This window comes from Antedon bifida, chromosome 9, assembly GCF_963402885.1.
Source record: "Antedon bifida chromosome 9, ecAntBifi1.1, whole genome shotgun sequence".
Lineage (NCBI taxonomy): Eukaryota > Metazoa > Echinodermata > Crinoidea > Comatulida > Antedonidae > Antedon > Antedon bifida.
The window spans coordinates 16,708,144-16,722,148 of NC_136234.1; the positions used below are offsets into that span (position 1 = coordinate 16,708,144).

At 32.1% G+C, this 14,005-nt stretch overlaps 1 protein-coding gene across 2 annotated transcripts in view; it reads right to left on the bottom strand.

Moving 5' to 3' along the window:
* The window catches only part of LOC144851612 (uncharacterized), a 52,792-nt gene that overhangs the window by 16,843 nt on the left and 21,944 nt on the right, over positions 1–14,005 (bottom strand). For both annotated transcript variants that reach the window (XM_078709155.1, XM_078709154.1), the window contains 10 exons: positions 13,606–13,744; positions 12,689–12,750; positions 11,412–11,998; positions 10,959–11,094; positions 9,969–10,118; positions 9,545–9,624; positions 9,068–9,197; positions 8,244–8,316; positions 8,044–8,117; positions 6,735–6,794 (listed from right to left, as the gene is read on the bottom strand). In XM_078709155.1, the coding sequence (XP_078565281.1) occupies positions 6,735–6,794; positions 8,044–8,117; positions 8,244–8,316; positions 9,068–9,197; positions 9,545–9,624; positions 9,969–10,118; positions 10,959–11,094; positions 11,412–11,998; positions 12,689–12,750; positions 13,606–13,744 (1,491 nt within the window). The remainder of the gene's footprint in view (positions 1–6,734; positions 6,795–8,043; positions 8,118–8,243; positions 8,317–9,067; positions 9,198–9,544; positions 9,625–9,968; positions 10,119–10,958; positions 11,095–11,411; positions 11,999–12,688; positions 12,751–13,605; positions 13,745–14,005) is intronic.

Sequence of the window (14,005 nt, forward strand, 5' to 3'; positions counted from 1 at the left end):
CAGACTAAAGAATCATACAGACTGTATTAAAGCATTTTGGTTTATACATGTTCTTTTAACATCTACCAATAATTAGCTAGGTGTCAAACTTTAATTATATCTGTTTGGTCAATTACCACTGACCAGTCCTGAAGATCAAGAGGGCAAAATGAGCCGCCAGTCAAGGCTCAGATGTGGACCAAAGAGTCCCTGAGTTGGCTCTCAGACAAATTGAATTATAAGATGGCGTATGCTCTATATTATTATCTGATTGGTTTCCATATGTGATGTTTTCCATTTGGTATTTTGGGACGAAATCAAATTTAAATGTTGAGCGTCTCTTTCTCATAATGTTGCCAGGTTTAATTACACTTCTATATTTATATTCTATTAAAATATTTCTGTATTTAGAGTAATGTTAACAGGTTTAATATCTATATTTATATTCTATTATAATCACATATATTACCGTATTTAGAGTATTTGAAATATTTTTACCTTATTCTTTTAACTATTACTGTATGTACTTTTTGTCTCGTTCTGCCCTGCATATGCTTGGTCCTCCAAGCTGTGATGTTGGATGTATGTAACATTCTTATGTATTTAAAATAATAATAATAAAGAATGATTTGAGAGATGCTGTATCATCAAATTATAAAATCATTCGTTCTAGGTTTGTTCAACTAGCATTAAAGTCATCCATTCATAGAAGAAAGTCTATCTGACGGATAGATTGGACCTGACCTGACCACTTTCAAGTTTAAATTGAAAGATTTTTTTTGGTATATACAGTACAATACAATTTTTTAATTGTTGCTATTGATTGTTTTAGATTAAGCTGACCAGATGTTTATGTTATTTTTATGTACAGCGCATAGAGTTTGTTTCTGTCATTATGAAGCGCTTTATAAATTTAATTTATTATTATTATTATTTTTAATACTGTATAATAATACTATTATAATAAACGATATATTTTTTAATTTTAGTTGCAATTTTAGTTGCGTTTTTATAATTTTAAATTCGGAAAAGTTGCAAATAGGACTACATGCACATTGCCACTGTTACAAAAAATGAAACGTCAATAAAATAACAGTATTTGTGGTAAAGTCTATAAAGGATACAATGTACCTGCTGCAGGCTGTTTGGCGTATTGCGGGTCCGCCTCTGCAAATTCCCTTGCGTAATTATTTAATCATTGTTACAATATCTACAGTATTGATTTTCTTATAACAAACAAGTCATTTTCGTCATGATCAAGATAATCTAGAAATTAAATCCTATGTTTTGTAACCCTTTGAGCCGTTTAGTCCCACCGGGATGCAACCGTACACCATGTACAAACATAAATTAAGATTTTAAATGCTTATTTTTATCAGTGGTATTTAGGAAGGTATGTCTTTAGATTTTACCGATTTCTAAAACTGCGATTCATCTTAATAATTATGATGGCTTTTCATTTAAAAACATCATTAAAAACAACATTACATTGAATAAAATCATCAAACTAAATGTTAATATTGTCTTACCAATTCTTGGAAATTATCCCAGAAATTAATTAAAGTCATGCCTAGCAAGATAGAGTACTTTATAGAAACAGTTCAGTGTCCTTTGACAGTGCCTCCCATGTGGTCAAACGATGAAAGAAAAACCGAAATAGATGGCGCCTCTATTCCAAGTCTTTCAGATGACATGACAATTTAGCATTGTTTGGAGACGCGCCAACGAGGGCGGCTATCAACGGCACTTAACATTCGTCATTGTATTACTTTTTCTTTGCTTTGTACTGGCTGAGCTGTAACCAAAATATGCAGCATAAGCATGACTTTATAATAATAGGTAAATTGATGCATGCTGTGTGGATGGTGAAATGGTGTTTGGTGCAATGCCGTGCTATTTAATGCGGCGTTAGCTTGAAATATGAAATGTGTAAGAAACAAACAATGATTTGACATTGGTTAATAGTGTCAGACTCTGCCTTGGTAATGATTTTGAAAGGCTAATTGGGCATCTTATGTTACAGATCCTGGCAATTACCTCCTACTGTTTCAGTTAAAATTAATCATTTTGATGTAGCCAGTTATTGTATCGTCAATTTCATTTATATTCAATTTAAAGTTATAATGCTTGATAGAAAGGTAGTCTGCCTTAAAACAGTTGAATTATTTTATTCAAATTTTATTTTTTGAGGGTTTCTTTTAATTTTAAAAATAAGTTTGTCAATCAATCAACCAATCAATAATGCTTTCAATATAAAATTAAGAATGATAATTTATCCATAATATTTATTTTATTCATTTTAATATATTTCACAATTTACACAGTAAAACCGTTCCATTACGACACCCTATTCAGATGACACCCTAAGAGGACACATTCCAATAAAAACGAACAAGGGGAAACAATGTTTTAACATTAAGGCAATACAATTCTTCAGTGGACTTTGTTCGGTCCTTAAATGTGTCCCTTTAATAGGTGTTCAACTGTATTTGTAATCAATTTGTGTATCAAAAAATGAGAAAAAAAGGCTAGTCTATCTTAAGATTTTATATCAATTTAATATGTCTATGATCGCAAGATCAGATCTAGACTAAGAAAGAAATCGGAATTATTACAAAATATGTAGTGATCTGTTAATAATTCCTAAATCAGAAACATCAAGGTTAAAGGCAAGTATTTTGTAGATAAAAATAAGTATAAAATTATGGAAACAATCTGTTGTTTTTCCATTTAGATATTTCTAAAAATACACAAAAAAATATTATTTTTTAAACATAAAAATAGCAAACATCATAATAAACAGATTAGTCAGAATATAAGATGATCTGATTTTTTCTTTATAATTATTAAAAAATATCTAAATAAAAAAATAGTAAAAAAAAAGAAATTTAAAACAGAAAGCCCTAAAAAATGAATATTGTTTCATTGATTAATTTTTAATTTTATTTTAGAATTTTATAAACACAAATGTCTCTGTGCTCTCACTTTACAAAAAAGTAAAATTAACACACACAAAAAAAAGACTATTAAGCCACGTAAAAATGAGTTGTTTTCCCTCCCTACATCCGAATACAGCTCAGATAATTTTTGTTCTCTTATCAATTATCTGTAATGGCAAAATTAACAGGGAAAGTCCCATATCAAAGCTATTTGTATAGAAATCATACTCAGATCGTTTATATAGTAATTTACAAGCGTTTGAATAAAGCAAACAGGGAAACCGACACACAAAACATAACATTCACAACATTTTATTCCTTCAGTGATTTACCAAAAAATTAACCTCTAATTTTCTTCTTTTTTAAAGGACGATCAACATCTTTTTTCATGTGGCCTTTACAGATTATGATTAAATAAAAACGGGATGCAAAAAATAAGTAATGAGTATTGTATGTTCATCAAGTTAATCTAAGGATTACATACTGTTCTTTCTGACAAGGATACTACTATAGTAAATTATCTTTCCACCTTCTCCAATTATTGCTTTAGGGCGCTGGATACTCTAAAACCTATTATCCACTATAATCATACCCTGTCAACTCCTACTAAAGCTGCTGAAGGTGTTACTAAACTTGCACAGTGGAAGGCTTACAGACGCCCTAAGAGAAACCTACATATAAAAGCTCATAGATCACCGTTTGATGATTGTGTAGCATTGACAGATGCCTCGATTTTTTAAACATTCACTCCTCGTTAAATACTATAATTGATTTTGTTCATTGTTTTTGTTTTAGATTTTTTACATCTAAGAATATTTGAGTAAGAATGCCTTCGGTCGATCATATATATCACGTTTGTTTTACATAATTAATTTGACAATACGGCAAATTTGTCATCCTTTATTTACATAAAAGCAATGAGTTAGACATAAAATTTAAAGTTACGAAAGTTTAATATAAAAAGAACATATTTGAAAGATAGATGTGGGATTTTACATTCATACTAGAATACACAATTTCTATTTACTACTGAAGAAGCTAACCTTTCTATCCTATTTGTAATAAACTTTAACACCATCACTGCTTTTTCTGAATTTTATTTATTTGTTTTTATGTAAAAAACATGAAAATTGAAGATTAGTAAAAATCAGAGTTTGAATAAGCCAATTTGACTATTTTTTGCTTTAAATTACAGTTTTTTCAGGTAAATCATTTTTTTTCCTGATCCAATTTTTGGTCAAGAAATACTTATTTGTGACATTAAAATGGTATATTTAAACAGGACAATATATCTAAAAAGAATTCAAATTTTCAATTGACAACATAATATGAATCTTTGTCATACAAAAGAAAACCATTGATATCTTTTACAATGTATTTATAAAATATCGTTAGTTAGAAGGTATTTAAAAGAAAACTTCTATATCAATGTCCATATTACGTCTAATTTGAACGACCTTTGAACTTATTAAGTGAAAGTTATTACCAAATAACTAATTGATTTAAAAATAGTTAATGAGGTGATTGAAACAAATTGAAGGAAGGTGATGTGAAAACAACTCAAGAAAGTAGTTGATAGACTCGCGGAGATGCCTTTGAGGGATAATAAACGCAGACAATGAGAAAAACGCGCATATTTATTAACACGGCCGCGGACATTAAAATCTTTGTCTAACGGGAAAACAGGAAATTATAGGATTAAGAATCTTTGATGTTGCAACTTTTTATCCGATTTCAGTGACAGGCCAAACGAAAGATATTTACGATTGGGTGTTTGTGATTACGACGCGAAAGCCGAGGAATTGCTTGACACAACACATATAAGTCGGTATGTCTACCAAAGAGGCTTTTAATTCCATCGCCAAAGTCTCAAATCCCTGTGGAGACATCAAACCTTATAGGCTAGGCTTAAGCCGCAAATAAAATGCGTCTGCAAATTAGTCCTGTTCAGACCTTATTTGGAGAGATATTACCACAGGGTGTGGATGGAATCGGGGCTAGGCTCAAGTATGTTGGTTGTACAGATGGTAGTATCACAGATGGGAAGATAAGCTTCTTCGGATGAGTGTAACGACAACATGTGGCATTTCTGACCGCCATGTGTTCACAGATATCCTAGTCATTAATCTACAGTAGACAATGTCCCAGCATGATACAGATATTTCCTCATGCCTCATGTATTAGTACCGCAAACAATAACCAGAGGCCTACGTAGTTAATCACATGGTAAAAAAACACACACAGGATAAATAAGTATAGATTACATATCAATTATCCCTTTAGGGATACTTCACATAGAGGGCGCTATTGTGGCTCTTGCATAGTATCGCAACCAACAGCCAGAAGCCATACAGTAATATGTAAACATGAACAGGATTATCCCCTGGTAGGCTTAACTAAGCCGTACAGGTCAGTGGGTGAAGAGCAGGATAAATTCAGTCCAAAACTTACGCTCCAAGTTATGGGGGTTGGGTGTGAGGCGGACTCTCTCACCCTTTAAAAAGACTCGTCACAGAAACTGCAACAAAAATTCTTCTTTTTCCCATTCTGTGATTTAAGGTTGATTGATGATTTTTTTTAAATGTTCTAATTTCTACAAAAAATTAGTATTAAAAACAAAGCCGTAAGACAAACATGACTAAAGGTTAAAATAAGCAATAACGTTAATGGGACTTGACTAAGGAGGCAAGGCTGTCGGCCTCTGGTGCTTTCTACCTTAGATCATTACTGAAATCTTAAATAAAGTATAATTTGACAACTAATGTAAACAATCAAAAACCCTATGAAGGTTTTTGAATTTTAGTTTATGAATAATCATCATAAAAAACAAATCACAACTTCTTAACACAACCTTTCTACAACCTTAAAGAATGTAATGTGTTCCCGATTTTTCTCTCAAATACGATTATCAAATTCTCAACAATTGACGCAAAATATCACATTATTAACATTGATTGTCTGCCCACGTAATTCTACCTACTCTACAAATGAGGTGGATGGAGAAATTATTCAAATTCCAAAGACTTAACTGAATTTAAATAAGAAATTGATAAAAAATAGAGCAAGATTTTGAGATAAAAAGGTCACTTGAAAAGGAATGATGAAATGGAGTACAGTCCATTTCCCTAATACTGAACACGTAGCTTTGGACTGGACTAATACGTCTGGTTTTTCGAGAAATTCTGGTATTCTGAATGTGTTTTAATGGTAAAAAAGAATTTGGGACCTTTTGGACCCCAAAGAGAACTTCTGATTTGCAGAGAGTCTGGTATTAAGAGAGTCGATTGAACATTAAAGGATTTTAAGAAGGGTATTAAACTGAGGGAAAAGTACTATCATTCCAAGCACATAATTTTGTATGCTAAATGATATCATAATGCATCAAAATGAAAAAGAAGGAGATCTAAAATCAATGTGGAGGAAAATTTTATGAACAGAACTGAAGAAAGAAACGTCATTTTGTGAAGAACAAACAGCCAGTCGGAATGAAGAGGATAACTAACCAACTAACATACTCATGCGAGCGAGTGAGTGGCCGAGCGGTTAAGACAGTGGAACTGTAATTGTGTAGCCATAACATCGGGTCAAGGCTCACTCACTCCATGGTTCTGGTGAAAGAAAGATTCTTCTCGGATAAGGACTATAAACTGTAGGTCCAGTGTACACATCTAGCTCATGTGAACCACATCTTTCAAGACAAGTAGGGGGTTACTCCATTATACTAGTACATCACAGCCATAACTCTGGTAGACCAGTCTTTAACTGAAGAGGTCATCCAGTATAAATAAATAATACAAAATAATTTTTTACACTTACCTCATCAAATTTCTTTATATAGTATCTGACAATATAATGCAACAATGTTTCCTTATCCTCCTGAAAAAATAAGATAAAAAATGAAAAATAAATGTTTGATAATAATAATACAGTGTTATAAAGGACACTGGTGAACTGTTGAGAGAAAGATGTCATGGAAGGATCCCTTCCATTCTTTTATTAGGGTATTCTGTGGACAAGATTTATCCCTCTAAAAAGTGGTCCTTTGATAGAGGATTTTCTTTTAAAAGTGGTCCTTCATCAAACTGAACATTGAATCAAATATCATACGCTTACTAGGGTGATCTGTTAAGATGTCCCTTAATAAGTTTTAATCCTCTAAAAAGTCGTCCTTTGATAGAGGATATTCTATTAATGGTGTTCCTTCATCAAACTGAACATTGTATCAAATATCATACACTTATTAGGATGGTCAGTTGAGAAGATGTCCCTTAATAAGTTTTAACCCTCTAAAAAGTGGTCCTTTGATAGAGAATTTTCATTTAAGGGTGGTCCTTCAACAAACGGAACATTGTATTGAATATCATATGCTAAATTTATTATGACAAAGACTTCCAACTGGACATACGCCAATATAAGGTATCATGTTATTAGATTAAAACAAAAGATCTATCTTTAGAGTAATGTATAATATGATCCAACTCTTAATTTAATATTATAAAAGAAAAAAGATGTTTAAACTTCAAAAGATAAAAATAGAACAAAAGATAGTATTGTAATAAAGCAGAATAATAAAGAACATGTTTAAAGTAATTCTATTCAGATGAATGATTTTGCATTTTTTTTTTGTCAGTCAGTCAGTCAAATATATTTCTACGAAATATGCTACAATTTCTGAAAATAAACCATTTTGAATTACGGTAAATGCAAGTTTCCTGAAATTCTAAATTTTATCCTAATTAAATTAAAAGAAAAATAAGTTTTTCATTTAATAAACATATCTAGAAATGTTTACTATTTTCAGAGTAACATTTTTGACTGCAAAATATGTGTTTTTTTAATTTGTTTGTCAGACTACAAATAATACTTCGCTGTAGATTAATTTTTTCAAAACTTAGAGGGCGCTATATAACTGAAAATCATGCACTAAATTCATCACTCAAATGTTGATAATATTAATCAGAGCAAGAAATGCCTTTTTTGTCTCTTTTTGCAGTAGGAGTAAGGTAGTATGTTAGGTAAGGTCTACCTGGGGAGAGAATGGGAGAGGGGGGTCTAAATATCCGCTTGTATTTAAGTATTAATATTAAATATTTTATACTTCTGTATACTGACAGTAAATACTTACTGAGCTTTTCACATCTTTTAATTTTGGTAATATTTCCAAGCCAAATCCATCTGCTTGTCCTCGAGTTCTGTTACCTACAAGAAAAACAAAGGAATTTCAATATGTTATAAAAAAGAAATAAAATCTTTCTCAGTCTAAAGAAATTGTTAAAAAGGGGGTAATGAGGTCTTATATTAAATTATTAAAAATAAATAGTGTACCTCCGTTCATGTAGTTTCCAAATGTCAATATAATTCCACAAATGGTTTCAACTTCTGGGCTATGTAAAAGCACCTGCAAATAAAAAAAACATGTATTATATTATTATATATTATTATTAAAATTATAAATTTTGTTAACATTTATTTATACTAGGTAACTTCAGTCAAAGACTGGTCTCCCAGAGGTCCCGTTCATGATCAGTGGCTGTGTGTGTACACATTACACTGGGGTAACCCCTACTCATCTCAAAAGATGTATTAGGTTCTTTAAAGTGCACATGAGCTAAATGTGTACACTGGACCTATGGTTTATAGTCTTTATCCGAGAAGACTTGTTCTACCACCAGAACCATGGAGCAAGTGAGCCTTGAACCCTTGTCGATGTTATGGCTACCTAATTACGGTTCCACTGTCTTAACCGCTCGGCCAATCACAATTACTGCAGTAAATCTACTACTACAGTACAATGTACGCAAGATTTAGAATCAAATAATCGTATGGGAAAAAAATCAAATGTAAAAAATGTAAACAAAATTAACTAATTTTTACAAATTTAAACACTGTCCTAATACAGTAGGAGGACATAGCAAGCCTTCATTTTGGAATGGTAGAAGAAAAATGTTAGATCTACAAAATACAGTTCAAATAATAAACGGAATGGTGTATACTTGTGCCCAAATATGGTAGTGATATGCCTAAATATAGTAGTGATATGACATCATCCTGTCCATATGGGCACATCACATTTTTTTGTCACATAAAGTTTGATAGTGTAGATAGAGCTTTAGACAGGATTTGAACCCCGGATCCTCCATAACACGTACCGTTGAAACTTCATGGAGGTTCTTAACCCTGGATGCTATATCCTGCAGACTGTCTTTAAATATCTCCTGGTAAGTTAAACAAAACACACGATCCTCAAAACTTGGAATTTGCGATAGTTCATATAAAAACCTAAAAAAAGAAGGAGAATAAAATAATCCCAAGAACATGATGTTATGTATGTTAATATTTTGATTGATCTAAAATGTTATTGGTCAGATGTTTGCCCTACTCTTGACGTAATACTACGTACATATGAGAATTGGATCGAACTCATGTCCTTAAGATTGCTAGGCTGACGTTTATACCTCTAGACCCCAAGCTTATGGCTAGAGTTAGATTCGAGCCCAAGGAAGCAGCGGGTACTGCACAAACAGGATGGGGATGTGACCTACGACTATTGATGTCCAGGCATTTTCCAATGCATGTGTTATATAGTGAGTACTACGAATTAAAAATGTATTTCTTTTAAAACATACTGTTCTGGTTTGTCTAGTGATACATCTGGTTTCTTCTTGCAATGTTTTTGAATTAGTTTCAGCTCTTCCGGTTGTGGTCTCTGCAATTACAACAAAATACATCATAGAAGAATACCTTTTTTACTAACTAATAGAAGGGTTTATTTTACTTTGTTATAAAGGGTTTACTTACCAGATCATAGAGGGTTTACTTACCAGATTATAGAGGGCTTACTTACTAGATTAGAGAGAGTTGACTTACTAGATCATAAAGTGCTTACTATTACTAGATCATAAAGTTCTTACTTACTAGAATAGAGAGAGCTGAATTACTAGATCATAAAGTGCTTACTTACTAGTTTATAGAGGGCTTACTTACTAGCTAAAGAGCTTACTTACTAGATCATAGAGAGCTTACTTACTAGATTATAGAGGGCTTACTTACTAGCTCATAGAGGGCTTCAAGGTTTTCTAGATCCAACACTGAAGTATCAAGGTTAAGAACAGCAGATTCTATGTCCGACATCTCTGCATGTAAGCTGGACATGAGGATACCAACGGCCTGGGATCGCTTACTGTCCAATAATTTGGCCACCTGAAAAAAGGGCCATCAGAAATTTTAAAAGAATATTTGTCATCAATAGAAAAGATTTGTTCAAACTTGCACAAACAATAAAATGAGAACTTGTTAAAAAATGTAAAGCATTATTGTATGTCGCATTCAAACTTCTATACCAATGGGTCATGTTCAGTTCAAACTGTCTGGATAACATTACTTGAATAAAAATTCAATGATTTTTTTCCAAATACACACAATAGAGTTGAAACACACTTTAAGCTTTCATTTTAAACGTTTAAGAATTGTAATATTTTGAAAGTTCAAAAGTTTGTTTGTATATAGTTTGGAAGTATACATGCAATGAAAACTGAATGCAATAAAAACTAAAAATGTTTTAAAGGCTTAAAAACATAAATGAAGAAAGAAAGAAAACACACCTTAAGCTTCCATTTTAAACATTTAAGAATTGTTTTTGTTATATAATATTTTGAAAGGTCAAAAGTTTGTTTGTATATAGTTTAGAAGTATACATGCAAAAAAAAATGAATGCAATACAAATGTTTTAAAGGATAAAATATATATAAAGGTCTGTCTACACTATTAAACTAGTTTGACAAAAAATGTGTGATGTGCTCAAATATGGTAGTGATATGTTTAAATTTGGTAGCGATATGTTTAAATATGGTAGTGATATGACATCATCCTGTCCATATATGGGCACATCACATTTTTTGTCACATAAAGTTTGAGAGTGTAGACGGATCTTAACAAAGAAAAAAGAAATTATCAATTTAGAGCTTAAGAACGTTGATTAAAATAATGTAATTGGAAATTATTAATATTTGGAAATTATGATATCATTTTTCTTAAACAAACCTTCTTTGTCTTTTGTTTAGCTTCATATGTATCTGATAATGCCTTCTTTTTCGTTAATAGTTTCTTACTGAACAGACCTTCAAATTCACTGGAGTCTATTTCTAAATCATCAAGCTTTTTCCACAAACATGTTTCTCTGGGGAAAAAAAACAAATTTGTAAATTTTATATTGGTTCAAAAACAAGTGAAATCATTCATTATATATGAATTATTCATATATGCCTGCAAAGGGGTTCTAATGTATTACAAATATGTATCCACAATTTTGGCTTTCCACGGTTTAGAATTTCTCAATTTTCTTTCAAATTAATAGTAAACTACATGTACAACTCTTTTTTTGTTATCTGTACAATGAATTCTTAGACTAAGCTTCTTTATTTGCTATGGATATATTATTATTATTATTCAGAAATAAAAAGATGAATAAATGAATAAATAAAAAAGTATACTTACAATGTAAATTTATTGACAGTTTTTAGTTTCTTAAGTTGAATTCTTGTCCAATACAATGGTTTCATAGGCACTGATGGTTCTACGATTTTCTTAGGCTTCTCTGAATCAGGAGTGACCGCCCCTCCACCAGGAGGTGGTGGAGCACCGGGAGGGGGAGGAGCACCTGGAGGCAGTGGTATGCCAGGTGGTGGTGGGGGTGGAGGTGCACCACCAGGTAAAGGGGGAGGAGGTGGTACACCACCAGGTAGAGGAGGAGGTGGTGGCACTCCACCTGGGAGAGGTGGCGGTGGTGGAATTACTCCTCCTGGGGGTGCCGGAGGTGGAGGTGGTGGCGGTATAACAGGTGTGGAGGGTGTCACAGGTTGTTTTCCTTCAAACAATTTAATATGATCATCCATAGCAGTTCTGTCAATGCCAATAGTCTCTGTTTCGACGGCTTTGTCGACGAGTTCTACTTTCTTTTTTTGGTTAGATTTTGATTGGACTATTGCCAATTGTGAGCTGATTATCTTCACATCCTCTTTTAATAAGTTTATCTCTGATGTGTGCTCATCCCTCAGTAATGATACTGCATTTTCCTGATCTTCCTGAAATATAAATTAAATTCAAAATAAATAGTGTATAAATATAAATTGATGCAGTTTGGTTTATCTTATCATTACGATCTATAGCACCTTTCTATAATTTAATAATTTTAGGCTAAAGCATTGTAAAGTCAACACAAACATATATGAAAGACTTACTAGAATCTTAGGAAAAAGATGGGTTTTAAATTTGTTTTTAAAAAGTATTTAACATTGGGTACACTAATTTGTAATTGTTCCCTAAAGCTCAGTCTACACTATCAAACTTTATGTGACAAAAAATGTGATGTGCCCACATATACGATACGATACGATAAAACTTTGTCACAACGGCAAAAATGTACAGCTATGAGATATGGGTCCTTAAGTACATTGAGTAATATATAACATAAATTACAAGACTAAATAAATAAAAAACAAGGAAATGTAACAGAAACATGAGTAATTAGCGGACTAGGACTAACGTTTGAAATCTCTAATATACAACCTGATAGCTGATGGAATATATGTGTTTCTAAATCTATTTGTTTTGACTTTGGGGTAATTGTTCATATCACTACTATATTTGGGCACATCACACTTTTTTGACATATAAAGTTTGATAGTGTAGACAGAGCTTAACATAAAAGTATATTACATATTAGCTGTTCAGTTATAAGCCCACCCTTATTAAGAAATAGAAACATATCTTACTCTAATTTGGTCAATAAGAATTTGGTGTTCTTTCTTTATCCCCATTATGATCTTCTGGTGATCTGAAAAAAATAAATTAAAAATGTTAAATAAAGAAATTAATTATTAATCAGGAAAATATTTACAATAGCTGCTAATACTAATAGGAAATAATAAAAGAACAAATACATGGAGCTGTAGCTTGGTTTCTAGCTTGTTTGCTTCCAATTCCAAGGTCCAGTGGCTGTATTCACTAATCACACTCAAGTGAGATACTTTCCATAAATATTAAGTATTTCACTTAAATTGCATTCACTTAGATACAAGATTTTTTTAACTTTAAGGTTAAGTATTTCCCTCATCATGTGAATGGTGAATATGGCCACTGAGTTTAATCCGGCCCTGGTGTCTCGGTTGTAACACAAGGTTGTTTCTACTCCACTCACTTAAGCTTTTATTTCACATCGCTTAGCAAAACTTTACACACACCGAGGCACAAACCATACAAAATGCATGTGTGTATTATAATGTATGTTAAACTTCGGTACTAATGGGAAAGGGCTGTTACACAACATACAACACAAGTTATATAAGAGCGAGTGTGTGGCCAAGTGGTTAAGACAGTGGAAATTTAATAACGTAGCCATAAAATCGACAAGGGTTCGAGACTCACTCGTTCCATGGTTCTGGTGGTAGAACGAGTCTTTTTGGTAAAAATGTCAGTGTACACATCTAGTTTTAAAGAACCTAGTACACCTTTCAAGAAGAGGAGGGGGTTACCCCAGTGTACTAGTTCATACAGTCACTGATCACAACTGGGTCCTCTGGTAGACCAGTCTTTGACTGAAGTTGTCACCCAGTTTATAATAAATAATAATAAAAAATAATAAAAAATAAAATCTATCCATCCTGTAATTTGTACTGTAGGATAACTGTACCTTTCTCAGAGTATTTCAATGAACCAGGGGCTGGTCTTGGTGGAGGCCAGACAGATGACAGTTTGCCTGGCGCTAGATTCAAGGGTTGTGATGGACTTGTTACTTGAACACCATGGTTCCAACAGTACATAGCATCCAGCTGAAATGATTTTAACAATTTATTTTGGCTTAATACAAATTTTTCATTATCATAAATAATAAAATAAAATATTGAATAATTATTAGTTTTAATCTTTTACCCACAATTAAATTGTTTTTGTGTTGTTGTAGTGTTTATTTGTGTTGGTGAAATATTTCTGTGTATTTTTACTGTTTTATATTAATTATATGCCAGTTTTCAAAACAAATTTCTGTTAATTTCATTTTAATGAACAAATACATGACTATGGCAACAACCTAA